We start from the raw sequence: 27,512 nt of genomic DNA, 5'->3' as shown, positions 1-27,512 counted from the left end.
ATTTCTTCACAAGTTGCTTCATTGTGTTTTTGTGTCAACAAATTTACACTAAACATGTAATTTAACTTCAGCTTTGACAAAAGCATTGTAGGAACAGTTACCAATTAAACACTAACCTGGCTGGGGGGGGGGGAAGAAGAGAGAGAGAGAGAGAGAGAGAGAGAGAGAGAGAGAGAGAGAGAGAGAGAGAGAGAGAGAGAGAGAGAGAGAGAGAGAGAGAGAGAGAGAGAATAGGATACCCCTTAACAGTGGTATAATGAGCACATACCACAGCCTGTCGTGATCTATTGCTTAATTATAAATAGCTCTGGTAGTTGTTTCTGTTCCACGACATTTTGTATGTCATGTTTGTGGTGTGGGATGAAGAGAGTGGTAATGAATCAGATGTAGTGAGTGTGACATAATTCACCTACAGTATTTTGTTATGTGTTGTTCTTTCAATTGTGTTGTCGTTTACTGCTGTCATTTACTGTTTTGGTGGTTCAGGGATCGCTGTCCCTTTAAGGATTTTAATAAAAGCATCAATAATAAATTCAACTCAATAAATTGAAAGAACAATATAATTGTTTATTATTTAAACGCGTTGTATATATTTGTGAATGGGATTCTGTATGTGTCATTATATATGCAAGCGATAATTATTCTAAAGATCCAATGATAACAACAACCAAAGATCTTAAATCATTATTTTCCTCCAGAAATATAGAGTGGCCATATTTGGCACCCTCAAAATTGGCCACCTTCTCACACAATTCACATTGCACCTACCAAAAAAAACACTAACACCAGTACCACAACAATCTACAATGAGATCAATTGTAGTGTAATATGCACACACATTTTTGATTAAATTAATAAAAACATATTTAATTTTTGACTTTACCATTTCAATCATGCTAACATCTGCATTTTTTTTGCAGCAAAGGAGCACACCACATAGAAGTACTCTGCATTCCCTAGGAACAATGTTTTTCATATGTTTTTAAACTGTGGCAACTAATCATTTTGTGTGAGTAAATAAATCATCGTACACTACAAATGTATAATTCGTGACTAAACAGAAAATACATTTCAAAAAAGTATTCACACACAAAGTACACTTAAATGTGTCAAATCCCCAATCCTCCCAATTGTTTATGCTAAATAGACACTAGAAGCATTATATATTTTCTACAAGGCTGACCAAATGACTTGACTCAATTAAAAGTGTAATAAATGATTATGTTTAACAATATAAAAAGTAACCTTGCTTTATAGTATATGACCGCCACAGACCGATCACCTTATGTGACTGAGGTGATGGAATCTGCATGGATGCTGAATAAGAAACTATTTAATGTAGAGATGTCCCGATCCGATCCACGGCATCGGTCAGATATAGGCCGAGTACGCTGGATCGGATATCGGAGGGGAGTATCAAACGATCCGCGCAGTGTGTCACGTGATACCAACAGTAGTCGCCAGTTTGGCGCATGAGAGCTAGCGCATGAGAGCTACCTGTTGATGTCATGTCAGCGGTGTGGCAGTGTTTCATCCTTAAAGAAGAAAAAAGTGCAACAGCCTGCCTGTTGCACGTCTTTCCCCGGCGGCTGCCGAGCACAAACACGCGGTCACGTCACATTACACACTGGCGATAACAAAAGCTAACCATTTCTACAACAACGATATGCCATTTTAAAGAGACTCTAAGGAGTCCAACCATACAAGCCTTATCATCCTGTGTGCTTATCTCGATTAACTGGATGTGAAAGAATAACATCAATCACTCTTCCTGGCTGCTACAAGTGATAACACAAACACAGTGACGGCTCCTGAAAGAAATCTCTGATAAATTGACCAATAATGATTAAGGTGACCCATTCAATAGGTGCATTAAGCAAGACAGTATCAATTTGTTGTTAGATGATTAACTCATACAGAGATCCGTCTTGTTTCCACTAGATAGCAACTCCATAAACAATAATGGTGTAACTCCACAATTAATTATTTACACAAATCTAATGTAGATCATTGTATGATGTCAAATTCCTATAAGGACAAAATATATGCCTGGCAACAACATAAAGACGGGAGCAGCCTATCTAGTCAAGTATTTATTGACTGACCTTGAAAGAATTGGCTTACAAAGCAAAATAAGTTATCAGTGGTACATAGAAGTACAATAACTGTACATTCCTCAACATTGCACTAACAATGTCTTTTCATACACAAATGAAATACAAAATCAGCTGAAAATCCAGCATCTTGGTATTTGTTCAGATTGTAGGATCAAGAGTTTTCACGACCTTAACAACATTTCAAAGGTAGTGGAGTCAAACTATCTTGGAGTTGTTGCAGTTGAGTGGCAATGTTCACCCTCCCGAAAGCCGCAAACCTCATCTCAATGTGTCCCACCAGTCGATACTGTGCAGTGCTGTCTGCCGTGCTGCCGTCAGGGGGGAAGAGGAGGCAGTGGAAGCAGAAGACTGCGTTCGCTTCTTCACAGCCTTCTAGACCGATTTTTCTCTCGTAGGCCTACCAATTTTTTTTTTAAACCTTGGACATATGAAGTTTTTGTAGATACCTGTTTAATTATTACATTTGGTCTTAAAAGGTGCTGATTGTTCTAATGCACATTTGTCTGAATTTGGGTTAGGACCCATCAGAGATTGCATTGATTTTTGAAAGAAACTTTTACATGAGTCATTGAGAGACTCCAGGGCGATTTTCCACGTTATTGAAATCGTCCATGTGAGGCGGGACCATTTGAAACACGACTTCAATCTGAAGAATCTGATTGGACAAGGACAGAACACTAACTGTTGCTGTGATAGAATTGGTGAGCAAAAAAATCCCACTTTCTCCCCGTTGTTAGTGCTTTGCCCAAATCGCCCCTGCACACACACAAGCACACACACATAGACTTGATTCAACATTTAAAACCATCTGCTGTAACCGCTCAGCTGTTCTATATATTATCTCAAATGTATTCAAAACTTTATCACTTCAGCTATTTGTTAAACTCGTCACTTTGTTTTCAACCATTTCAATTTTTTTAAATGTTGTGCATGTTTACATTTTTTACTCCATTTAGACTTTTGAACTCTTTTCAATTCAACCTGCCTTTAGTGAGATGTTTTAAGGTGGCGGACTGATGTCGGTATCGGCAGATAGCTAAAGCTGCGATATCGGTATCGGAAGGGAAAAAGTTTAAGCCTAATTTAATGGCACAGCTTTAATGCAGTGTTTAATGGCACTTAGCTTTACACTGAGGCAGTGCAGTAGCTACATGCAACCGTGCCCGCTGAACAACTCCTTTGAACAGCCAAAGGAGTTGTTAATAAAACAAAAAACACAACATAACTGAAACACCTACCCAGTAAAGAACTTTCATCATTAAAGAGCTGTCTTACCAAGACACTATGAGCATTATAATGTATTTCAGATGCTCACCCTTTAATTAGAATTTTGTTATCAAGACACTATCCACATTTTAATGTATTTCAGATACCCACCCTTTAATGTGAAATTGGTTACCAAGGCACTATCCACATAAGACAAAAAAGTTTCTCTGCTCCCTATCCCATAAAGATAATACATATATCATCTTATTTCTACATTCAGCAGCAAAGCCATTCTGTTGATGCACATATTTACATGCTTACAGGTCAAAAGGTGCAATGTAAAACATATTTGTAAGACAATTGTGCTGTTAAAAATACGTTTTCACCTTCAGCATTTAAAGTAGCACAAATTGATGGATGCGCAATTGCGCACGCAGGGATCATTATTTTTGGGATGCGCATGCGCAGAACCACTAGGTAGCACAATTTGATGGGTGGAAATTGGCAGCAACCAGGGCATCTACGAATTCTCTTTTTTTGCATAGGAAGTTTCCTTTCCTAATGAGATGACCCGGGAGTACTTCGAGGGAAGATGGTTTGAGTTCTAAAAATGCTTATGAAAGGAGCCTCGATCTTTCTTTAAACCCTCTTTCAGCATTGGTTACTCCTGAGCAACCTATACGAAAGGAAAGGAGATAGTGGTATCCCATAATCCTTCACGGCGGCAATATTTAAAGCAACATGCCACCGACAAGGTTTACCGACTCTACGCGAAGACGCATGAGAGACACGGTAAAGCAGAAGAAGAGAAGAAAATAAAATTGATAATAATGGATACTAATTCCAGAAACAAATTATTTGAATCGAAATTAAATAATTCATTGCTGGTTATTAAGCACAGCATAGTCACAGTAAGGAAATTAAATGCTACACTTTTCACATGAGAATTGGGATTCAAGTGGCCAAAAATATTCCCGTTGGCCACGTCCTACCTAAGTGATTCTCACTGTTGGCGACAACCTGAATGAAATCAAAACAACAAGAGCGCATGGATCGAAAGAGCCCTTGTTGTAGTTCGTTGTAGCTACTCATGGCTCTGGTCGCTGAAGATTCGGGTCCCGAACCACCTCTCCAGCGCCATGATCAGGGCCTGGAGGTCTCGGTTTTCCACCTGGTCCAAATTGAGCAGCACCCATACTGCCGTCCCCTCCAGCGCCAGAGCAAGGTGGTCGACCGCCTCCCCATCACCCCAGCCGTTGTGCAGTTGAGCCAGGCGGAACTGGACCAGGTATGGCTCCAACTGGGTTGGCCCCGAGAATTGTGTCAGCTTTACCGCTCTCCTTCCCACCAGGGGGCGGTTCTCAGCTACCAGTTATCCGGCTATTCCGGTCGTGGCCACAAGGGTCGCCACGCCCCCGTAACGCAGGGTGCGTCGCTCTCCGTGGGCTCGACCGTCTTTCTCAAGTCCCTCTCCACGTGCACAGGCCACATCCCACTTCTGACACCATCTTGGCGAGTAGCACTGGAAGGACAAGACGGGAGCCCAGGATAAGAAGTATACGACTCTCGCGCCCCTTGTACCGCACGACTGCGAGAGTTGCCTTTAATAGACACACACCCAATAACACACTAAACATAACTCCTCAGTGGCGGTGTCGGATATGCCAACAACAAAATGACATCGCCACCTATAGCCCAATTCGGATATGCCTAGTGTCATGATCCGTTCCTGAGTTTCCCATTCACCCTGCGATTCCCTAATCAACCCAACCATCCTCACCTGTGTTCCCTCTATATTAACCCTCTGCCCCAAACCAGTCTCTGCCAGATCGTCTCTCTCTCCGTGTATCTCATATCTGCCTGCCTGTTGCCGTTCTCACGCTTGTCTGACCTCCCGCCTGATGCCTAGTCCCTGTCGATCCTGTCTGCTTACCGGTTACCGAATCCTCGCCCGCCCGACCATCCGCCTGTCGCCGAGATCCTGCCTGCCTACCTGTTACCAACCCATCGCCTGTCCGACCTCCCACCTGTCGTCGAACCTCTGCCTGCCTGCCCGTTGCCGAACCATCGCCTGTCTGATCTCCTGTCGACCTTCTGTCCCCAACCGGACGGTCGACTCGTCCGCCCCCGGCTCCCCGCCTATCTGTCTGCCTTCCCGTTACCGACCCCTTGCCTACTTAATTGAAGTAAACTTGAACTTTCGCATCCCCTGTCTTGAGTCGTGCTTCTGGGTTCACTTCCTGTCTGTCTCCTTATCGGAGCGTGACAGCCTAGGTTCAGTTCAGTTTTATTCTTTGTCCCAAGCGGGCAATTTGTTTGCAGCAGGACCAACACAACACAACAACAATACAGATGCAGAGACGGCGTCTGCACTAGAAGCATAAAGTTAGTTATTTAAAATCAAGATACAGATTCAATAAATATAAGAGCTGTAAAAAGAGGTAGTGAATGGGTAGGGGGGCGGTCGCTAAAATGGAGAAAGCTATCTACCTCTGTTCTATGCTTCAGTGCTTTGTTGCATATTCTCGAAGAAAGTAGTCCAATCCCGGTGTTGCTTTAACTCACTTCATTTATTATAAAGTCGTCGGCATGTTTCGGCATTGGTAAGTGAAGCTATACGGAGGGAATTCTAGGAATCGTGTAGAACACGTGTGAGAGGAAAATACCGTGATCTACTTCAAGCCTACTCTCTGCCGTCTACCTACTGATCTCTGGCCTTCTCCACCCTTTGTCCTCAGGTAGAGACGTCAAGTGGGCGTGGCCTAGTGGGCGTGGCCGGGGTGCCGTATTGGCTTCGGCTTCTTCGTATATATAAAGGTGCTGCTATTTGTGGCTGGAGCAGCCTCCAATAAGGTCTTGCTCCCCTTGTGGCTATGTATAGTATTTACGGCTTATATGTTTGGTCCTGCTTCATTGGGTCTATGTGTGGGTAGCTTAGATTCTTAAAATACTTAACAGCTTAAATAGGAAGAGGGATCAAATAATTCATGTACCTCTGTTTTAAGGCAGTAGGTGTCCCAAACCGTAAGCCAGATGGCAACAGCATGTATCCTGTGTACAGAGGATGCCTTGTATCTTGATAGAGTTTTATGGCTTTGCTAAAAACCTGCTTGTTAAAATACTCAGCAAGGCTACCAAACTACCCACTATCTTACTGGCCACATTCACAATCTTACACCAGGCATTCTTGTCCTTGATAGTAATGTTTCATACCAGCAGATAATAGATTATGTAAGGACAGACTTTATAAAAGCTCTGTAAACAGTGTCATTAGTGTTTTACTTTGCAAGGTTCCTGAGAGCAGAGAGCCTCTGCTGTCCTCTCTTGCACACAGAAGTGGTGTTCAAGTCAAACTTGAGCTGGTTATCAATCAAGGTGCCTAGATACTTGTAACATAATACCATCAACATCCTGCCCCTTGATTACACTAAGTTCTGGAACTTGTGATGATGGCTGAGGCAGTCGTTGGTGTATTGTACAACAGGGGGGTGAGAACACATCCCTGAGTTGAGCTTGCGGACGATGTTAGGGCATTGGATATCCCATTATTCACCGTCATCCTTTGAACCCTCTGAGTTAGGAAATCAAGTAACCAACCAGCCAGGCTACGATCAAGGCTGAAGTTGCTCAGTAATTTCTCAGTCAGCAAGGGAGGTTTGATGGGATTAAATGCTGAGGAGAAATCAACAAAGAGCAACCTCGCATGAGTCCCACTCTTCTCCAGATGTTAGTACAGAAGGTGGCGGTGTAACCGGTGTGAAATTCAACGTTTCTACATTGCCAAATATGCTCGTCTCATGCCCGCCTTTTTCCGTAATATGCCGACTTTAAGTCGCACCCCAATTTTATCCCTCAAACCCTACACATATTGGGGTTTTCATTTTCATGCAAATGCGATTAGACCTCATCGCGGTTCCAGGGGCGCAACTTGGGTAGAGGTGTTGCTGCGGTGTCTACAACTGAGACAACGCACTGACATCATCATGAGTAGTGCTACTCTAACTGGAGAGACGGGAGCTGCTGAACATAATAGGAGAGAAGGTGATGCAGTCGCATTTAACAAAGACGGTGAAAGATCTATGAAAGTAGCAGAGAAACTTTTATTATGAGGCTTTCGTCGGGATAACAAACATTTCAGAATACGTTGCCGTTTTTGCACTTAATAGTATATCGCGTTTGTAGCCTACACTCAGATGTAGTCTCATTCTTCCATGTGAGTGGCTTGAATAAAAATAGGCTGCAAATTATTATAGAGGTCTACTCGCTGTGCGTAGTCCCGCCTACTCAACGAACCAAAGAAGCCGGTTCCTCGACGAAGGCGGAATATACCCCCTTGGTTTTACAAAGGCAAGACAGTGAAATTGCAGGGTTTGCCAAGCCGGTAAAAAATATACACTTGCATATATAATTCGTGTCGAGAGCAGCGAAGAGCTGTAGTTCACAAAGCGGCCTCACAGAAAACCTAACATTATCAAACTTCTTCGTAATTTTGTTTTTTTGGTTTTCTTTGCATGAAAATTTATTTAAATCAGCAAACACCATATGTGTAATCCAGGGCATCTAAAGACTGGGACCACAAGTGCTTATAAAAGTCGTATAATCTCACAATAAACATATTTATTATGTTATTATTAACACTTATAGATAGTCTTGACACCAATCAATTTTTATAAGCATATAACAAGTGACTTTTTAGCCTTTAACAAAGGCTTATTACAAGGACCTGAATATAAAGCATTACCGTCAGTTATGTGTTTTATTTACTGATAGGAGCAGGCAGGAGGCAGGCAGGATCTGTTGTCGGGGGCGGAAGGCAGAGTCGATCACCAGGACAGAGACAGAGCAGGCAGGTCGGGGACAGGCAGGGTCGATAACGGGGATTCATTTTGGAAAAAGATGGAGAGACTAGTACTAAAGACATAGGACAATCTGGCACTGAGTGAACTGAGAGAGGATTCTACATACCAGGTTGGTTAGTGATCAGAGGCAGCTGAGCGCAAACAGGTGAGGAGAGTTGGGCTGATGAGTGGAGAGTGGCAGGCAGGCAGGTGAGGAGATACAAGATCATGACAGATGTGGTGTGTGCCACGTGCATTTGCTAGCACAATATACAATATTAATACATTACATAAATTAATATTATTAATTTTGCTATGGTTAAAATTGACAAAATTATGATTCAAAGTTACATACAAAAAATAACAAATAAAAGGTGGTATCTTGAGGAAAAGCACCAGAATCTTAATTTATTCTCCAGAACTGGAGTTTAGGGTCCAGAAATAATCCTTTAACTAAGGGTAGATTGATGGACCTTTGAATCCTGACCCCTCACATCTCAGCGAAAAATATCAACAAAGCATCAGAGAGGTGGGATCATACTGTCAGAAAAAGTACAAAAGTAAAAAGAATGACATCATTATTTAATCTTTCATCTTTAAGTAAGTTGTTCATCATTAAGTAAAAGGTGTGCGTTGACACTTGTCTAGTCCAAGAATTTATATTCAGCTGGCTCAAGTGGAGCTTTGGAGTTGTTATTCTAAGATACAGATAGTGGCAATCAGGTCACATAGCTTACTATGGAAAAATTATCTTTTTTATTATTATTACTATAATGGCTCATGCACGCTGCTGTAGGAAGGTCAATTTACCTGACAGCAGACCTATAAGCACCACATCCACAATCCCTTCAGCACTCAGTGGAAAGTGGGAATGTGGATGAGCTTTTACAAACTTGCTGCTGGACTTGCAAAGCTTTGCAACTTTTCTTCATAATCTGCTTCCAGCAGGCCATTAATCATTCACACACAGAAAGGGCTTCGTCTGGTATCATTATGAACAGGTTTGAACTAATCCTCGAGGAAATTGGGGGATTTGGATTCTTCCAGAAACGAATGACGGTGTTACTGCTTATTTTGAACATTTCTATTGGTGTGGAGACCTTTCTTTCAGTTTTTACTGGACAGAACTTCCCACACCACTGCAACACCAATTGGATATTTGCCATTAGCCCTAACTTGACAGACGAAAAGCAACTCAACCTTACCATCCCCACTATAGAAGATGGGGAGTATGACAGCTGCACGATGTTCACACCTGTGGATTTGGATTTAGAAACGATTGAAGCATACGGGATTAATAGTACCACAAATTGCCTCGAAGGATGGGTTTACAAAATGCCTGAAAGCACTTCCAGTTATATGAAAGAGGTAAGCGACTGAATTCTAAATTTGCATTTGCAAATGCCATTGATAACATTAACGTAATTTTTAATCATTGTTTATTAAAAGGTACACTATCTAAGATTCAACCACAAGATGCCTTACCTATAATAACTATGGAGATTCAGAAAGTGATAGTATCCAAGTTGAAATCATTGTCATTATTTTCACAATTTAAACCTTATTATATTTGGTACTTCATTTGTTCTTTCTTAGTTTGTTGATGTTACTAATGTGTACGTTTTTTGTACAAACAATCTTCTTTGATACAACATATAACTTTGCAAGGCAGCTTGAACAGCGAGATTGCAAGCCCACAAGAATCCCTCTTGCCAGTCCCTCTTTCAATTTATGTGTTTGTGTCCAAACCGGACACAAAAAGAACGTCCTTAAAAGCATCCTTAAAAGAACTTAGTGATCCACCTAATATGTGATGGACAATGAAAGACGGATGATTCATCAAATGCCTAGTTTGAATACATTAAAAGTTAAACGTTGAAAGAGAGCTTGATAGTTGGAGGAGGGCAGTTAAGTGCATCAATCGACATTCAATTTGTCTCCCCTGCGCGCCGATACAATGTAATTGTATTCTTCTATGTTCCCCTTGGTCAGTTTAATCTAGTGTGTGACGACAGCGGTTTAAACGAGGCAACCCAGTCCATTTACATGGGAGGACTTCTGCTTGGAGGGCTGGTATTTGGGGCAATGGCTGACAGGTATTAAGACTGCTTGTGGGTCTTGCTTTTCACATCATGAATAATATAAATAAGTATATACTATGCAAATATTTCCAAATGTATGTTTTGAAAATACGTGGTAAATTAAGAATGTTATGTAAAAAGTATCCATTGGAATAGCATAATTTCATCATCATATTTTGAGTGAATGAATCCATTGTTCTTCTGATTTTTGCAGGTTTGGCCGCCGGTATGTTGCCCTGCTCAGTTTGTTTCTCCAACTCTTGTTTGGTGTTGCCTCGGCTTTCTCACCAAACATCTATGTTTACATTGCACTTCGATTTGTCGTTGGTGCCGCAGTTACTGGCGTTTGGATTAATTCATATGTCATAGGTAAGTAGACGACCTGTCCTTATTTTCTTCTAATCAGGTCAATTCAGTTAACTGTCACCGGGAAGATATTGCATTAATTATGTATTATTACTTCCTTAATACTGATTAATACATCAATAATTTGGTGAATTATTTTAGAATTCATTGGCATGCAGACAAAAGATTGCTATTTTGTTCTTATTCTTCCCTTATTTACTTTTATATCATATGCCAGGGATAGATCCTTCATTGAAATGACACTGTTATGTTTTTGCTTTAAAGGGGTGGAGTGGACCTGTACCTCAAAACGGGGTTTTGTCACTATCTCTTCACTTTCCTTTTTTTCTGTTGGACTGATGATGATGTCAGGCGTTGCCTATTTTGTCCGTGATTGGAGGATTTTACACCTGGTGTTTTCAACCCCTCTGATCCTGTTACTTCTAGCCGGATACTGGTCTGTGAACCCTTCTATTCTACAGTGTAACCCTGAGCCTCTTACTTCCTACTATCTTCATTATCACAGTAGCATAGTTATCAGGTATTTTTGATAAGTCATTTCCTTTTGACTTGAATCATTTACTACAACAGAAGGCAGTCTCATAAAAGTACAGGAACCTTATGAGTATTTTCAACCTTTACTTCTAGCCGGATACTGGTCTGTGAACCCTTCTTCTGACTATCTTAAGTATATCACAGTTAATCATGTTTATCATGTCACATTGACATTTCGCGCTACATCAAGTGATAGGCCAATTCCTTTTGACTTGAATCATTTAACTCAACGGAAGGCAGTCTCATAAAAGGATCTTTATGAGACCTTTGAAGATTTAGCTTTTAGTTTAATTTAATTATTAAAAATGCACCATGAGATTTCTAAAGCTTATAAATCTGCAATTTTCTGCGACCCCAAGTGTGGGTCCAGTCCCAAAATGTTTGGAAGAAATTCTGTACTTCAGTGATTTTGTCAGTTTAGTTATGTTTGATCTGTATGACCTTCCAGGCTCATGCCTGAATCAGCCCGCTGGCTTTTGACCCAGGGCAGGGTGAAGGAGGCGCAAAAGGAGGTCCTGAGGGCAGCCAGGGTGAACGGAAGAACAATCTCTGAGGCCATGCTCAGCCAGGTGAGCGACCTATGCCCCACTTTTACCTCCTTCAATAGGAATCACATCCACAATCAATAAGTATTCTTGGCAGACACAAAAAGACAACCTTGATATTTCCTTGTTTAGTTGGAAGCTGACTTGGAGACTAAGAACGTGTCAAAAAGCACAGGCATGTTGGACATTTTCAGGGTGTCATATATAAGTAAACGTGTTCTCGTCATGAGTTTTATCTGGTGAGTATGACTCAGATACATATGTTGAAACGCTATTAAAAATCAATAATCATGGCAATAAATATTTGCACTCCAGCAAAATGTATATGTAATCAATATTTCCGTCAATATAACTTTTACCATGTGTCTTCACTTTTGTTTCTAGGTTTGGAGCAAGTCTGGTGTACTATGGAATCAGCCTCAATGTTGGCAGTTTTGGCGTGGATATCTACCTCACTCAGTTCATCTTTGGCCTTGTAGACATTCCTGCATGCATCGGCAGTGCTGTACTCATTGAGTACTTTGGGAGGAGAAAATGTCAAGTCGCGACTCTGTTTTTTACTGGCAGTGCTTGCCTTGTGATGGTTGCGATTCCAAATGGTAGCTACTGGCCAAACCTTCTGCAGCCTATCATCAGCTGAATGCATATTTATATAGCATATGTAATGATTCATTTTGACCACCAGACTTTTCTGCGGCTACGACAGTCGTCGCTGCACTTGGGAAGTTTGGAGCCACCGCTGCCTATTCCGTCATCTATGTTTACACTGCAGAAATATACCCGACTACTGTAAGGTAAGACATAACAAAAATACATTCAATAATTTAAAGAGTAATGCAGATAGATATAGCTATAGAGAGGAAATGAGAATGTATGTGTGCTGGCTATTGTAGAGCAACTTCTTGGTTGTAAAAAAAAGGTATTGTTGATTTCTGTTGATTGTGTAGTGGGCTTGTGAAAGTGTTTACTTCCCTTAAAATCAATGTCCCACTCAGAATAGTTAAGTGTTAATAAAAAAAAGTGTCCTTTATAATTTGTATCCATGTTTTTCCTTGTTGTCTATTGTTCCTGGCAGGCAGAGTGGGGTTGGTATAAATCTCATGTGTGGTCGTATTGGGGCCATCCTAGCTCCTCTCATCAGACTACTACAGGTCTACCACCCTGCCATCCCTATGGTGTTGTATGGCACCCTTCCCTTAATAGGCGGGTTGCTCTGCTTTCTGCTGCCCGAGACCCTCAATGTGGAACTCCAGGACCACACAGAACAGAGGTCAGTACATACGGTGGTTTCACAACAACGTACATGGAGTGAGCATGCGGTTCTGGGTTTCAACCCCAATGTCTGCAGCAGTCTACCTTTAGGCATAAGCCTTAAGCAAGATAGACTAAATACTAAAATAATAAGTAAAGTGTTGGTCGGTGAAAAATTCCTACTTTTATTGAAAAACCAAAAACTGATATGACCTTATAATTTTTCATTTCTGTTATTTTTAGAAAACAACCGGATGGGAGTTCTGATACTGAATTCCCTTGCAAGCAAGTTAAATCAACGGAAATAAATGATTCATAACAAAAAACTTAATCATTTTCATTGCTCAGCAACAGAAAATCGAAATTAATAAATTATCTTGCCACTTTGCCATTCATTGAAGTCACAAAAGAGTTAATGATTTTATTGAATATGAAAACTTAAATCTGCAAGATTATTTAGACATACTTTACAAATATATAGTTGCTAGGATTAAATAAACTGGTTCTTCTCTGGATGGTTTCAAATAGGCACAGTTTGAGAAGAAACATTGCACATTATCACATTTAAACATTCATACAACAAACAAATACAGTAAAATCATGGATATGTTTCTGCAAGGGAGTTGACCAGTCGACCAAAACCTTATCAACTGTAGTGATCTTTACAGTAGGCTCCAACAGTTGAATCAATCCATGTTATCATGGTAACGATCATGTTAGCCTTTTTAAAATGAAAAATAAATGTCTTGTATACCACAGCCCTACAATAAAGTACAATTTGTTTGATGCGTTGACTCACACAGTTTAGATCATTATTACTGTGACACAACTTTTAAATCACGTGTTACGCCTCAGATTCACCGACAGTAGTCTTCAGAAGCCATTGGGTCTTGTGTTGAGTGTGACCGAAGCCCTCATCGTAATTTCCTTTTCTTTTAAACAACTGCTGGTAGTGAAATATGCAGTAGTAGCTGCCATGCAGTGGGGTGTAACTTTGGATGCTACAATAGGACACAGGTTGTCAGTAACCTGTAGTTTAATATCTTCATTATCCGGTTGACCTGAACAGTCTAATCTGAGATAAACTGATTTAACTGTGTTCACTGATTTCTCAGTTTGTTCCAAAACCGTAAGCCATGGTACATTTGAATAATTTGAATTAATTATATGTAGAAAATAATTTAGAATTATTAATTAATTTCAAATAAAGATAAATCTGTCGATTTTATGGATTAAGAGTTGACTCAATATGATTTAATTAATTAATGAAACAAAGTAAAAATGTTGAATTGGTCTAGATAACAGTTTGATTTTTGAGTATTGTACCCATTACCTCACCTTAGTGTCTTCTTGCAATGCTTACAACAGAAACACATTTTGTGAAAAATGTGTATGTCTGCCACAATTTTCTCCATTGGATAAACTGGTTTCAAGCAAACTGAACACATTTCTTGACTAGATGGTTGAAACTGTTGAGGGATAAAAAAAAGCATGCGTGATATGAAAAAGATTACCTATGACCCATCTAACAACAATAAAACCACTTTCATTTCGAATCTGGTCCAAAAACATAAATTCCAAAAACAAGTTAATCTATCTTTGAAATTAAACAAATGAACATGTCAATCAATAAAGAAACAAACTTATGAATTCCTAAAGGAAATCAACACAACCTACTGTATGACTGAGGGAAAGAAAATAGGTTGATAGTCTTTTATTGATTTGGGAATAGATACATACTATGTTTTTCTAGTCTTTAAGATCAATTGAACCTCTAATGGGAATAAAGCATTTTGGATATCTGGTGACCTGACACATTATTTGTTAATTTTATACGTTTATCATCTTTAAAAAACAAGGTCTACTGTTGATGCAAATCCGGATTTCGGGATATGTGGTCAATCACGCTGATCTTATGTTGTGGTGCAAAGGGGCTATTTGATGGATTGTTATACGAAAAATAAGATGCCCGATTGCTTACTCTAAGGTTAACCCTGTTTTGTAATGAGTTGGTCCGTCACATTTTAGGCTTGTGTTTTTCCGGATTTCTCCTCGGCTTTCGGCCTGGGTTGACCGGTGGGGTACTTCGTGGTCACCATTGATTGCATTCGTGGCTCATCGTTTTTTCTCATGGCAGCCTCAATAGAGACGAAAGCAGGTGAAAATGGAGGATTAGCTCTCTGTTCTCCTCAGACTATGTCTGCTGCTAATTTCCTTATGTTGCCAGTTTTGTAGAACCATGCACTTTCCTCAAAGACTCTTTGAACAGGCCTGATAAACCTGCAATGTCAGAGTCTGATTTCAAAGTTGAAACAGAATACAGAGCTTTCTTTATGGCATCCTCAATGTCTAGAAGACGGGCCAAGGTCTGTTCCTTCAGATTCTTGACCTCCTCACTTGCTCTTTCCAGATCTCCAAAAACATGGGCCCTTTGTGACATGCTTTCAGCATCAGGCTTAATTGATAATGACCTCTCCACTGGCTGTTCTACCTTTGCTGGCTTTTCCTTCTTGTGTTGAGCTCCTTCTCCCCAGGCTGGCACCTTCTCAAATATCCCCCTGAGGGCCCTAACGTCCACATTGCTAGTGTCCTGCTCCATTTCTTCTACCGTATTTAGCATTTCCTGCAGTTCTTCTTGTTTTCGCATATGATCAAATATCTCCGTGGCTGCAGTGATGTTTCCTCTGACAATCTCATCCATGTGAACGGACAGCCTCAGGCGCCTTGCCTCTTCTGTCTCCATTTTCACTTTCTTTTCCCGCATCATAACTTGGTTATTTGACTTACTGCATGACGGATGTGTAAGTTGTTGCTTGGGCGTCACATTATCACTAGATGTCTGTTGCAATGTTGTGCCTTTGTTTTGGTTTGCTTTCAATCTCTTTGGCTTGGTAGGGGCAGTTTTCAAGGAAACCTTAATTGCGTGGTCGAATTTCTTAAGAGACTTTTGGAAATCAATTTTCGCCTCATCTACTTCCCCATCAGTAATTTCAACTGGTTTTTTGGTTTGCAATTTCTGACCTATACTAACTTCAACAACTTTCTCAGATACTTCAGGTTTTTCAGAATCAGAAGCACTTGAAATTAAATCTTTGGCTTTCCCAGACAAACCCCTCCCGGGCACATCTCTACTTGGTATAGATACCCCGAGACATTGCTCTTCCCTACAATGTATTTTCATCTCAGCTACCACAGTACTGTTTTCTATATCATCCCTATCATCCCCTTTCAACCATAAATGCTCAGGTTTAGGTGGAATGGCTGGTTTAGGACAAACCTTATTGTTTTTTGAGATGCTATGTTCTGGGTCGTTGGCAGTTTTATCTGGGCAGGCTAATTTAGTGTATAGTCCACCCACGTCTTCAGTGGCCAGTTTGACCACTGCTACAGGACTAAATGTGTCACATGGTTCTGGTTTTGATTCTGTTGAGCTGAATTGTATTTCTGTGGCAATCTTAGAAGATGCATCTTCCACATTTTTCATGCGTTTCTTTTTTGATTTGCTTGATGTTTTGTATATCATGGCTGCTCTGAAATCACCTCTGCTGACATTAACACTTGACCTTGCTAAGGAATCTAAGGCTGCTTGAAGACCACCAACCATTTCACTTTCTTCTTCCTGACTTTTTGTTGCGGAACTCGGTGCTGACATAGTCACAGCTTCTAAGTCATCTATCTGGAGAGCTCCAGTATCAGTAGAATGCATTTCTTTGGACTGAAAGTCTGCAGGCCTCATATGTTTGGTTTCCCCTTCTGAGTCAAGTTTTGTGGCAATGCTGGATTTGGATGTAGATGGTTCTCTTTCACAGGACATCTTATCATCTCGCATATTCTTTTGAGAGATTCCTGGTTGTATTTCTACAGTCTTAAGATCAGATTGTACTCTATAAGTTATCTGTGGCTTTGGGTTTTCTTGTTTTAACGCTTCTTTCTCTAGTGTTGCACGATGAAGGGCCTTAGCGTCAAGTGTAACTTGTCGAAGACTTTGGATTGCAGCTTGAAGGATGGATATTTCATCTTCGTAATCTACATCCTCAATTAACTCAGCTTGGAGGATCACGTCCTCCCTCTGTGCATTGGCACACAGAGTTAACCCTCTTGGTGCTGTCCTGAACTCACATATCTTCGGTTGCTCTTGAGGGCTAGACTCACTCAAGGTGTTTGGCATCTGACCTGAGGTGGTCCCGTTGTCACATATGTCAAAAGATGTCCTTCCTTCATCAATGATGTCTTTACACATGTTTGAGTAGTCAGCATCATCAAGGGGCAGTTGTTGCAATTGGACACAGCTTTCATTTGCAAACAACCTGTTTGGCTGTGCTTTTTTTTCTACTGTAGCCTGCTCTATACCCCCTACATCCCATTGATGCTCTCCTATTTTACCATCAGTCTCCATGTAGACTCCAGATAGTTCTTGCTCTCGGGGCTCTGCCTTAAGTGTTTTCAAATACTCGTAATCACCCTTCTCAATGCAGTTCCTAAATAGCATCACGTTTCCTTTCATCGGCACATCAGGTCTGAATGATTCTGTGACAACTCGATCCTCATTTGATGCCAAGAGACAGCTTATGGTTGATTTCACGTCTCCTTTTATAATATAATGGATGTTTTTTAAATCCTCAACCATTGTAGGTTCTACTCTGTTTGTCATTGTAGAATGGCCTTGTGGAGGGCAATAACTTTTCACATCTCCATCTGCATAATTATTGAGGGAATAGACAGTGACGTCAGAATATCCATCCTCATCCTCTTGAATAATCACTCCCTTACTGAAAGAGTTGTCCTGGATAAGCATATCCTCTATAAGCTGTACCACATTGACTGTTCTCAACTCAACATCTTGGTAGGGGTTGAACTGATGCTGGTAGACAGGGGAATCCACAACGGTCGACCCAACATTTCCTTGTTTATCTTCCTTCAGATACATAACTTGAGTCTTCAGCTTTGCCCTCGGCAGCAGCTGCACAATGAAGTTCTGAGCACCACCTTCGGCCAAATCATCTGAGGTCACCTTTGGCCCGGTTGGGGAGAGAAGATATTTAGCCTTTTTAGCTAGCATAGTCTCGTTCACTTCAATGATGTACCCATGTGAATGTATTGCTCTAAAATGATTGAGGGAATTTAGTGTTTCATTTATTCTCTCCACTGTTGTTTCAATTTCTTCCTTGTTTTGGTGCTGGATCTTATCAAATGGCATTGAATTAAAGAGATGGGCTCTGTTTTTAACATTGGCTCTAGGTGAGTTCTCAGTTGCTCTGCTGGCTTCAGTTAGGTCACCGTTGAGTGAGGTGTTGTTTTGAGGGTTGGCCTTCTGGTATGGTTCTCGCTCCATGTTTGTTGTTATAAAAGGGTTGTTTTGAAAAAGACTTTCACTTGTATGGACTTCTATAAAAGTTGGCAGACATTGTGAAGTATTGAGGCTTGTGCACTGTTTCTCATAAGGGGCTTGCATTCCTTTGTCATGATTCCGTTTTTCTGAGAACTCACTGCTTTGGATTTTGCCTTTATTCTCTTGTGTGCTATTCTTTAACTTCTGGTCTTGCACCATTCCAGTTGTGTCCTTCAATTTACCTTTGAACTTTTTTGGACTTGACCATGAGGTCTCCACTGACTGCCTCTCAAACATCCTCCTGGTGGACTGAACATCTACTTTAACCATCTGTTCCTCGCCCTCTGATTGGAGATCAGGATCTCTGGGTCCTTCAGGGCCCGCCATTGTGACCTTGGTGCCATCTTCTTGAAGCTGCAACCTTGGCCGATCAAACAGGGCAGATGTTCTCATGACCTCTCCTCTTTCAGCTGGTTCCTCTTCTGCAGGCTGATTGGGGGCGTTGTTGCCCTGGGGGTTGCTCACTGCACAGTTTTCAAACATCTGCCTTCTAGAGATGACCTCTCCCTCATATCCCTTTTCACCAGCTGTCTCTAAATCGAGAAACTCAGCCAGTTCCTCGTCCATCACCCCGTCCAGAGTCTTCAGCTCTGGGTGAGTGTGTTTGAGAAGTCTCCTCAGCTCACATTTCTGCCGCTTCTGTTGCAACATTACTTTGGCGGGATGCGATGGCATGTTAGGTGTTTGGACGTGCCCCCGAGAGATATCTCCTCCACCCCCTCTTGGGCCAAGGCCATCCAAACGTGGTGGCACCAGAGTGTCTTTTGCTCTTTGACAGTCCTCGGCCATCTTGACTGAACAGTAAAGCAGAAGAGTCAGTTTCCCATGTGTGTCATCCTTGAGATCAACCTGTCCACCATGCGAGGGATCTGGAGTCAAGTTTATACGTTACCATGCCAAGTGCCGGGATTAGAAAACCAACACATGCCCAGTATGCTCAGTATGACAATTGAGTATATATAATACCAGTGTTGAAACTTACCAATATCTTCTCACATGCATTGCCATGTTATTGTAATGTTATCGCGTAGTCCTGAAAACTACTTCTATGAAGTGCTCACCATATTTTACCATGCAGCATTTTTTGGTGTCTAATTTTGCTTACCTTAATTGGTTTAGTTCGCTTTGCACTTTCCGACTTCTCTTTTGCCTGTAAGAAATTAATAAATGTTCTCGTATCACATATGGTCATCATACTCATCAATCTGCAGAATTTTTTTTTAACAGAAAACCATCAGAAATCTCATAATGCTGAAGTTAATTTATGATTATCCTCGTATGATGATTAACTGCAATGCAGGAATGTGGCACTTATGCAGCATAAATGTGTGTGTAGCAGAGGCGGAGTGGCCGTCGGGACGATCGGGAGATTTCCCGGTCGGCCGGCCGGCCAGCCAGCGAGTTCAGGTGGACCGGCCCACAATTGTGTTGCGGCCTGCGAAGTCAGTTGGACCGGCCCACAGTTGTGAGCGGCCGCGAGGCGTCTGCAAGCCGGCCCTGAGCATAATTTATTCCCCGCCAAGACGCCGTGAAAATCCCCGGAATAAACAATATATGTCTCAAGAACATCCAACCAATATTTATACCACTGCTTACTCTCTATGTCTCATTCATGGTTTTTTTTTTATATTATTTTTTTTTACTTCATTTAATTCTTCATTATTCAGGCGTTACAGAACTTTCATGGCCATGAATAAATAATACGAACTACAGTTTACTTTAATATGTTTGTTCTTGAATTGACGTAATGGAGCAAAGACTCCTGGGATTGGGAAATGCGTTTATCCAATAAACAGCTTGCAGGTCAAGTCCATTTTCGGAAATGTAGGGGGATAGCCCTAAAGACGCGTCAGACAGAGAAGGCGAGCAAGTTCGTGGTTGCTTGCTTTTGCTTGTTGTGGCACTCGGAAGGCAAGAAGAGAAAAGAGAAAGGAGGGACTGAAAAGGCCAGAATAAAGAAGAAGCGGATGCTGGAGGGGGATGCATCTAAGTGCTGAAATCAGGCATTAAAGAGTCGTGCAGGTGAATTAGCCAGAGCTCCACCATTGACGTTATTGCTAGGCGGGAGCTAGCACAAGCTGCTAGTCAAATGTGTATGTGCTGGCTGGTATATTTCAGACGAATTAATGACTTAACTGATCTTTCTCTTTTAATGGATGGAAAATACGTTAACAGATTTGGAACATGTAGTAGTAGTCGTCTAGTCGTGTCAACACGTTACACCGGTATTACCGAGCATAAATGGTATAAACTTTGAAACTAGGTCACTCCGTCAACTCTCCTCTCACACTAGGTGACAGCGTCTTATAACGTTCTATATTATATAATAGTATAATATAATTGTATAGATAATATCACGGCCAAAAGCTCTGCGCCTCCGGATGGCTGTAGTGCGGGGAGCACTACTTTTGTTTACTGGCGTTGCTATGGTTACTGGTCTTGTAAGGAAGTGCGCCAATTCTCGGAGCGCCAATTCTCTTCCGCACAGAGCAGAACTGTGACCTATTTTACCCATTTTTAATTTCTTAATTATAATTATATCATTCATTTTTACCGATTTTTTTTTTTTATTACTGAAAAAATATATAAATAAACGGTGTTGCAGGGGGGTGGGGCCGGACCGGGGAGGATTCTCCCGGTGGCTATTAGTGCCCCACTCCGCCCCTGGTGTGTAGTATGAGAATTATTTGGAAATATTCATTAACTGGACTACACAACCTGTAATACATGAGGCATTGAGCCAAAAATAACTTGATTGTAAGATGATTTTAAGATGCATGTCGTTAATAAGCATTTTGCTCAGGGTTATCTGCAATGCAAACCCAGATCCTATTAACCGGGAATCAACCAGCACCACCACTAGAATATTCCGTCCTATCCCTCCATCTGACATCTTACAATTGATCCGACTACAAATCCCAACTTACAAGTTGTGTAGTGTTGTTTCGTTGTTCGGTAGCTCTCGTCTGGGACAGGTAAAGAGCAGATATGGCCTTCACAGAAATGGGTAGCGTCTCCCTGGTCGGGCTAAAGGACCTCTTCTTATCATCTGTGGAACATCCGAAAATGTATGTTAAGGGCATGAATCATCTCAGACTTTACACCAATTTTGCATGTTTCAAAGTGTAGGCCTACTCTTTGAACAGTGGCATTACCTTTGAGGAAAGCATTAACTCTAACTACGGCAATTAGACAAAAATTGCATCATGAATTCTGCCTGGACAGTAAAGATCACTCCATCATTTGTTTCCATCTTTGAAGGGTCTAGATTAATCTGTCTGTAAAAAGATCCAGGGCACCTCACATCAAACCCCTACAGGCAGCTGCTTCATGTTGACATCAGAGAGGGGGTGTTTTCTGTGATGGTCATGGTCATGTGACTGAGTGAGGATTGTCTTGCGAAAAAATTGTTGGTGAAATAACTCACATCCAGCTGAGCAAAACCATCATCATCAGGGACAGACTAAAGGGCTTAAGTGAATCAATTCGGTTCCCCAATTCACTTTGAATTCCCATAAACCGACAGGCAGTAGCAAACAGGAGTTGGTACAGATTCTATGTCAATAGTCATTCTTGTTTACCTCGGCCATTGATTCTTAACAGTTGTCACATGGGTCAGAAGTTATAAATGTTCGCCACTTGTGGAGTAGGCAGGGAGACACCCGATTCTTTTGACACTCAGGCTGCACATAAATACACACATACCCCTAAACACACACGCACACAAACATACACACGGACACACAAACACCCTTGCTATGTTGTAGTCGAAAGATAACTGCCTTTTATCCTTTTCTAATAAACGTAATGTACAAAATGAAACCCATGACTTATGAAATCAAAAAACAAACTAGTTGCAGTCAGATGGAATATATAGGTACAAGTTATATAAATATATATATATATATATATATATATATATATATATATATATATATATATATCATCACACTTATTTATAAAGGGCAAAATACTGATATTTACAGACTTTTTGGATTAACGATAGTGATTTCCTCTCAAGCTAACTTTTAGCACAATACATGACAAATTTAAAACATAGCAGTCCTATATATTTTCATCTAATTAGCACTGTAAATCTTCAAGGAAATACAAAGCTGTACAGAAATACATGTTAATGTCAAAACCACACATCCCCATTGTGTGCGTTCTGGGAACCAACCGGAATCCTGAGTACTCACAGAGTTTAGCGGCTTTCCAATCCCTGTCTTCTCCCCTTGCTTCAACCCCTTGCGCAAAAGTATCCACTTATGAGTATATGTTGTCCATTTAATTCAGTTTCGAAAGGGTCTCTGATGAACCTTTAGGTATGCTGCTACCCTGTCACGCTATAGAGCGCTCTGGTGTAGCCCATCTCTCTCTTGTGAGGCCTCTGCCTTCTAGTCATGTCTGATAAAGAGACAGCTGACCCTGATATAGTCCCCTGCACCGCACTCTCTGCAGCAAGAAGTGAGTGACCTGGCTATTTGTGTCATGGACCCGGGAACGGCCCAGCGGGCCACCAGCAGGCGGTGTCAATCACGGTGCACCACCCACACGGTGACATGGCAGTTCCTTAAGCTCTTCCTGTTTACTGCTTACCAATCTGATTCATTTGTTGTTGATGAAAAGAAAACAATAATGGTAGGTTATGAAAACTGTGAATGAGTTGGCCCTGTGCTGCAAGAATTATATAATTATTACTCTACTTTTTACCTTACTCATTTTCACATTTTTGATAAACATAGTGTAAGAGGGGGGAAAAATCGGGGGGGGGGGGGAATTGAAACTTCACATATGAAATGTAATTCACTTAATTCCTGATTTCAATGATCCAGGTTTGATACCTTGGGGACTTTAATGTATGGCGGAGTAGGAACAATAGTTAGGTTTTACCGTAATGAGATGAACCAACTCTTTCGAGGTCAATGCCACCAATCGATTTTCCTCGTTCTTTGTTGTTACTTTGTTGCTTCTTAATCAACTGAAAATAGATGATTAAAAAACATGTTGTGAATGCTGATGATTATTTTTCATTTCATTATTATATTGTGCATTGGATTTTAGCCTTTGACCTCAGATAATGCTAAAGATCAACATTTGTGTTACCTCCTGTTCTTTTGTGTGAGCATTAGCCTTGACATCATTAGCCTTAGCATCAACATTAGCATGTCCATCAGAATCAGCTGATGGAGCAGCCTTCTTCTTCTGTGCGGGCTGTCTCTCTCCCGCGTGTCCGTTCACCACTGGTGTGGCGTCGGTCGTCTTGGCTCTGATAGGCAGAGTCGGGCCTTCCGCTCTCATGCTCCGCTCATGCAGGATCTTTGGCTGCATGTCGTTCTTTGACTCAAACAGACTCTTCAGGTCGCTGACACTGCCGAAACAATTTTTGAGGCTGCCCATGGACCTACTGCGAGCCAGGTTGGTCTTGGTGTGAGGGAGAGACCATTCTCTGGCACCAGCTTTCTTTGGCAGCGACTCCGCCTTGCTTTCATGCCGTGAACTCACCTCAGCAGAAGCTGTTGTTTTTGGTGTTTTTGGTGTTTTTGTCTGAAAAAACAAAGCGAGACTAAGCAACTCGGACTTCCTTGCCATTCTTGTGACTGGAAGGAAGAGAGTTTGGGTGTGTTGCATGCCGGTGGTTTAAATGTAAAGTCCATAAGCACTGTGAGAAGTTACCTCTTGGGGGACTTGCTTTAGTATGGTTTGGGGATTATTCACTTGAGTGACTTCAATGGTCGTGCTAACCTCCACTGAGTTCTGGTACCTGTCAAATATACAGACATCATAAAAGCACAATCTGCCTTTTGAAGACTCACAAAGTGGGGCGAGCAAATATTGCTGACTGCAGCTTTAAGAAATGACAAAATTGACCAAAGTATAGAAAGGGGATTTGAATGCAAGATGCAGCTCAAGCAACATTCAACATAGGCCTCTGTATTAATTTAGCACAAACCAGTGTTAAATGTGCTCATTCCAAATGTCTGGGTGCTTGGACAAATGGTTATCCCGATGGTTTATCCATTAAACAGATTGCGTCACACACCTCGCCACAGGTCTTCCTGGCACAGCTTCTCATTTCCCAGATGCACATTAACAGAACGACACTAACGTTCACGGCCTCTCACCTAGCAACCAGCTGGGACACGGACGCCATCCGGTCTCTGCGCGCCCCCTCCGCCCAGATGGGTCTGTTGTCAGACCGAGCCGTGACGCTCTTCAGGGATTGCGTGCGTCGCAGGCAGCTCTTCAACTCCATGGCTGTCTGTTTGGAGCTCAAGGGCTAAAAGAGAAACAGCCTTATGACGGAGCAGATTACTAGCATGCAGTGGTTTTTCTAAGGCCAACGCAAGTGCCTGCAAGTGTGGATGATTCACAAAAGCACGGTCCCACAAGGACATTACAATACTGAACAGTCACACAAGGACGTTGTCGACACAATGATGTACGTTCACACAATGACGTTGTATACACAATCCTTTACAGACAAACAAAGGCTTTGCATTGACAATGCTGTACATTCACACAAGGGATTTGTATTTACAATACTGCACATTCCCACAAGGATGTTGTATTTACCATACCGCTTCACCAATGTAGAGGTGCTTAAAGAGATGTAATCGATTGCACAATGTTTTTATATATCCTCTTGCCTTCTACAACCTCTAATTTTTTGATTTTGATGTTAGTAGATAGCAAACCAAAAACCTTATCAAAAACAAAGCGAACACAGACCAAGATACCATGCAATATCACAGCAGATTTATTCCTACTAAAGAAGTTACCTTCTAGTTGAGGGGGAGCTCCGGTGATCAGGGCGATGGCTGTCTGGTTCTGACATAAAACATCACAAGACCTTGGACCATGGTTTCGGAGCAAAGTCCTTCCGTCCTTCCTTATTACGCCTCTGACCGTATTAAGATGATCTATGGCACTATGGCGGAAAAGTATAGTGAAAAGCATGGCAAAACAAAAGTATCCTTTTGGAGTCCTTGAACTGCCGGTCAGAGTGCAGTCTGCAGCGTTTTAATTGGAGGGATTTCAAAGGTTCAGTTGCCCTGCTTTGTGGAAAATGATGGGGTGGGAAGTATACAAATATTCAATGTGAAAATGCTGGCCGAGAAGGGGACAGAGAAATGATTAACCTCGAACAGTTGACCATTGACACCCGTCACATGAAGGCAACTACATAATGTTGATTAAAGGGAATTTAATCAGCACTGTGCACAATGCAGCGACACACACCACAAAAACACAAATTAGTATTAATGTATGGATAACCTATAATACACACACCTCAGCAGGGAAAATGTGCATATCATTAATAAAATAACCTATTACTATTAATTAAAGTTGAAAATGGCGCACTGCATGGTTCTTATTAAAACTATAACATTCAGTTTACGTTTACTCACAAAGACTCAGCCTTTACTTTAGTAAAACAATAGTACTTAGACTTTCTACTTGGGTAAATCAATATTTACTTGGGTAAAATGATATCACTTTTATTGTGGTGGAAAGCTGATACTTTGACGAGTTGATACTCTGTGTGGCCAAGGGAAAGCTTTAATTAGAAGCCAGACAGCTGAGCCACCAGGGGCCTGAACAAGTGTTATGGGCCCGTCTCCCCCACGCTCTGGTATTCCCTCCTGCTCCTGTGTGTGTGTGTGTGTGTGTGTGTGTGTGTGTGTGTGTGTGTGTGTGTGTGTGTGTGTGTGTGTGTGTGTGTGTGTGTGTGTGTGTGTGTGTGTGTGTGTGTGTGTGTGGTGTCTCTTGGCCCCGCTAAAAAGGCTTTAACCTCCATACTAGAACCCCCTCCCCCCCCCCCCCACACACACACACACACACTGATACACAGGCACAAATACACAGGCACAAATACACACACACACACACACACACACACACACACACACACACACACACACACACACACACTGATACATATTATGTCAGAACTGGGTCGGGTGATGCACACGTGTTCCAATAATCAAACTATTTAATAATGTTAAGGCTTCATCATCCAACATTTCCTAAATGATTGCTCACAGAACAGTGAGTGTATGAGAGAGAGAGAGAGAGAGAGAGAGAGAGAGAGAGAGAGAGAGAGAGAGAGAGAGAGAGAGGGAGAGAGAGAGAGAGAGAGAGAGAGAGAGAGATGAGATGTCTGTTGAGGCGAGCTGCAATGTATGTATTAAGGTCAGTGAGTGAATGATCTATATAAACCGTGAACATTATTACTATTATATATTGGCGGACCAGCATGCCTTGCCCAGAGTTAGGCCGTGAAAATGAAAACGAGGGTATAAAACCCCAGATGGCTGCTTGTGTTCACGGTACCCTGTATGTTATTCATTAGGGACTACCTCGATACTACAGTTCTAAAAGAAAAGAGAGAGGAAAGGAAAGAATAAGCAGGAGCGCGCTGGTGGGGAGAGGTTACCAGATAAGCTAACACACACAGACAGACATGTTTCCTTTTGACTGGGTTGCCAGTGCCCGTTCCTCAGACAAAGAAGTATCAACAGCTGCAGTAGACACACAAAATCCCTGCGGGCTAACGGGAAAAAAAACACAGAGGTGATTGTCTGAATATTTCCCGCCACTGAGGCACCTTCTAGTCTGCTCGTACAACTCCTGTGCCCATCCCCCTCTCCATATTTCACCCCCTCCCCCCCGGCGCTGTGTCTCAGAGGCATCGGAGGGAGGGAGAGATGAAAGAGAATACACAATGTTCGGCTCTTTGACTGCGAGCTCCGCAGTGTTAATAGGGGAAGTTGACTCGTGCGGCTGGTCTGCCTGTTACATGGGAGCCAGACGTCTAAATGGGCAGTCTGTGACGCTGATCGGAAGAGGGTGGGGGGATCAAATAGTGTGGTTCATTACTCTCATTCACACACACACACACACACACACACACACACACACACACACACACACAGATGCACACTCACACACACACACACACACACTCACACACGGGTGTCAGATGTAGATAGCCAGACAGGCTCAGAAGAGAATAAAAATTGTCTAACACAAAACCCCGACATACATGCAGACATGAATTTGCACACATACACACACGCACGCACAAATACACACACACACACACACACACACACACACACACATACACACACACACACACACACACACACACACACACACACACACACACACACACACAC

At 41.7% G+C, this 27,512-nt stretch overlaps 1 protein-coding gene across 4 annotated transcripts; it reads right to left on the bottom strand.

Moving 5' to 3' along the window:
* Positions 1 to 672: 672 nt before the first annotated feature.
* Positions 673 to 25,623, bottom strand: LOC132452218 (LIM domain and actin-binding protein 1). Of its 4 annotated transcripts, none has more exons than XM_060044694.1 (9): positions 25,110 to 25,269; positions 24,453 to 24,607; positions 24,004 to 24,091; positions 23,434 to 23,874; positions 23,221 to 23,308; positions 21,255 to 21,376; positions 19,433 to 19,477; positions 14,277 to 14,407; positions 13,346 to 13,939 (listed from the first exon to the last, which is right to left on the bottom strand). In XM_060044694.1, exons 2-9 carry the CDS (start codon positions 24,581 to 24,583, stop codon positions 13,783 to 13,785), a joined length of 1,203 nt encoding a protein of 400 aa, XP_059900677.1. In that variant the 5' UTR covers positions 24,584 to 24,607; positions 25,110 to 25,269; the 3' UTR covers positions 13,346 to 13,782. The 4 variants fall into 4 exon arrangements, with proteins under 4 accessions (XP_059900680.1, XP_059900677.1, XP_059900678.1 ...); XM_060044695.1 differs by having other exon boundaries at positions 24,453 to 24,623; positions 25,110 to 25,262; XM_060044697.1 differs by lacking the exons at positions 13,346 to 13,939; positions 14,277 to 14,407 and adding an exon at positions 673 to 2,425 and having other exon boundaries at positions 25,110 to 25,623.
* Between the last annotated feature and the right edge of the window lie 1,889 nt (positions 25,624 to 27,512).

This window comes from Gadus macrocephalus, chromosome 23, assembly GCF_031168955.1.
Source record: "Gadus macrocephalus chromosome 23, ASM3116895v1".
NCBI classification, from domain to species: Eukaryota; Metazoa; Chordata; class Actinopteri; order Gadiformes; family Gadidae; genus Gadus; species Gadus macrocephalus.
Note: the sequence above shows the minus strand (reverse complement) of the source record. Positions and strands in the feature narration are given on the sequence as shown.

Bases quoted from the DNA above. Each gene is read 5' to 3' on its own strand.
- LOC132452218 (XM_060044694.1), bottom strand. From the start codon at position 24,583: ATGGAGTTGAAGAGCTGCCTGCGACGCACGCAATCCCTGAAGAGCGTC. The intron at 23,309-23,433 runs GTAACACAAATG...ATCTATTTTCAG, and splicing joins CTCACACAAAAGAACAGGAG to TTGATTAAGAAGCAACAAAG. The intron at 14,408-19,432 runs GTAAGCAAAATT...ATCCCTCAACAG, and splicing joins AGCGAACTAAACCAATTAAG to TTTCAACCATCTAGTCAAGA.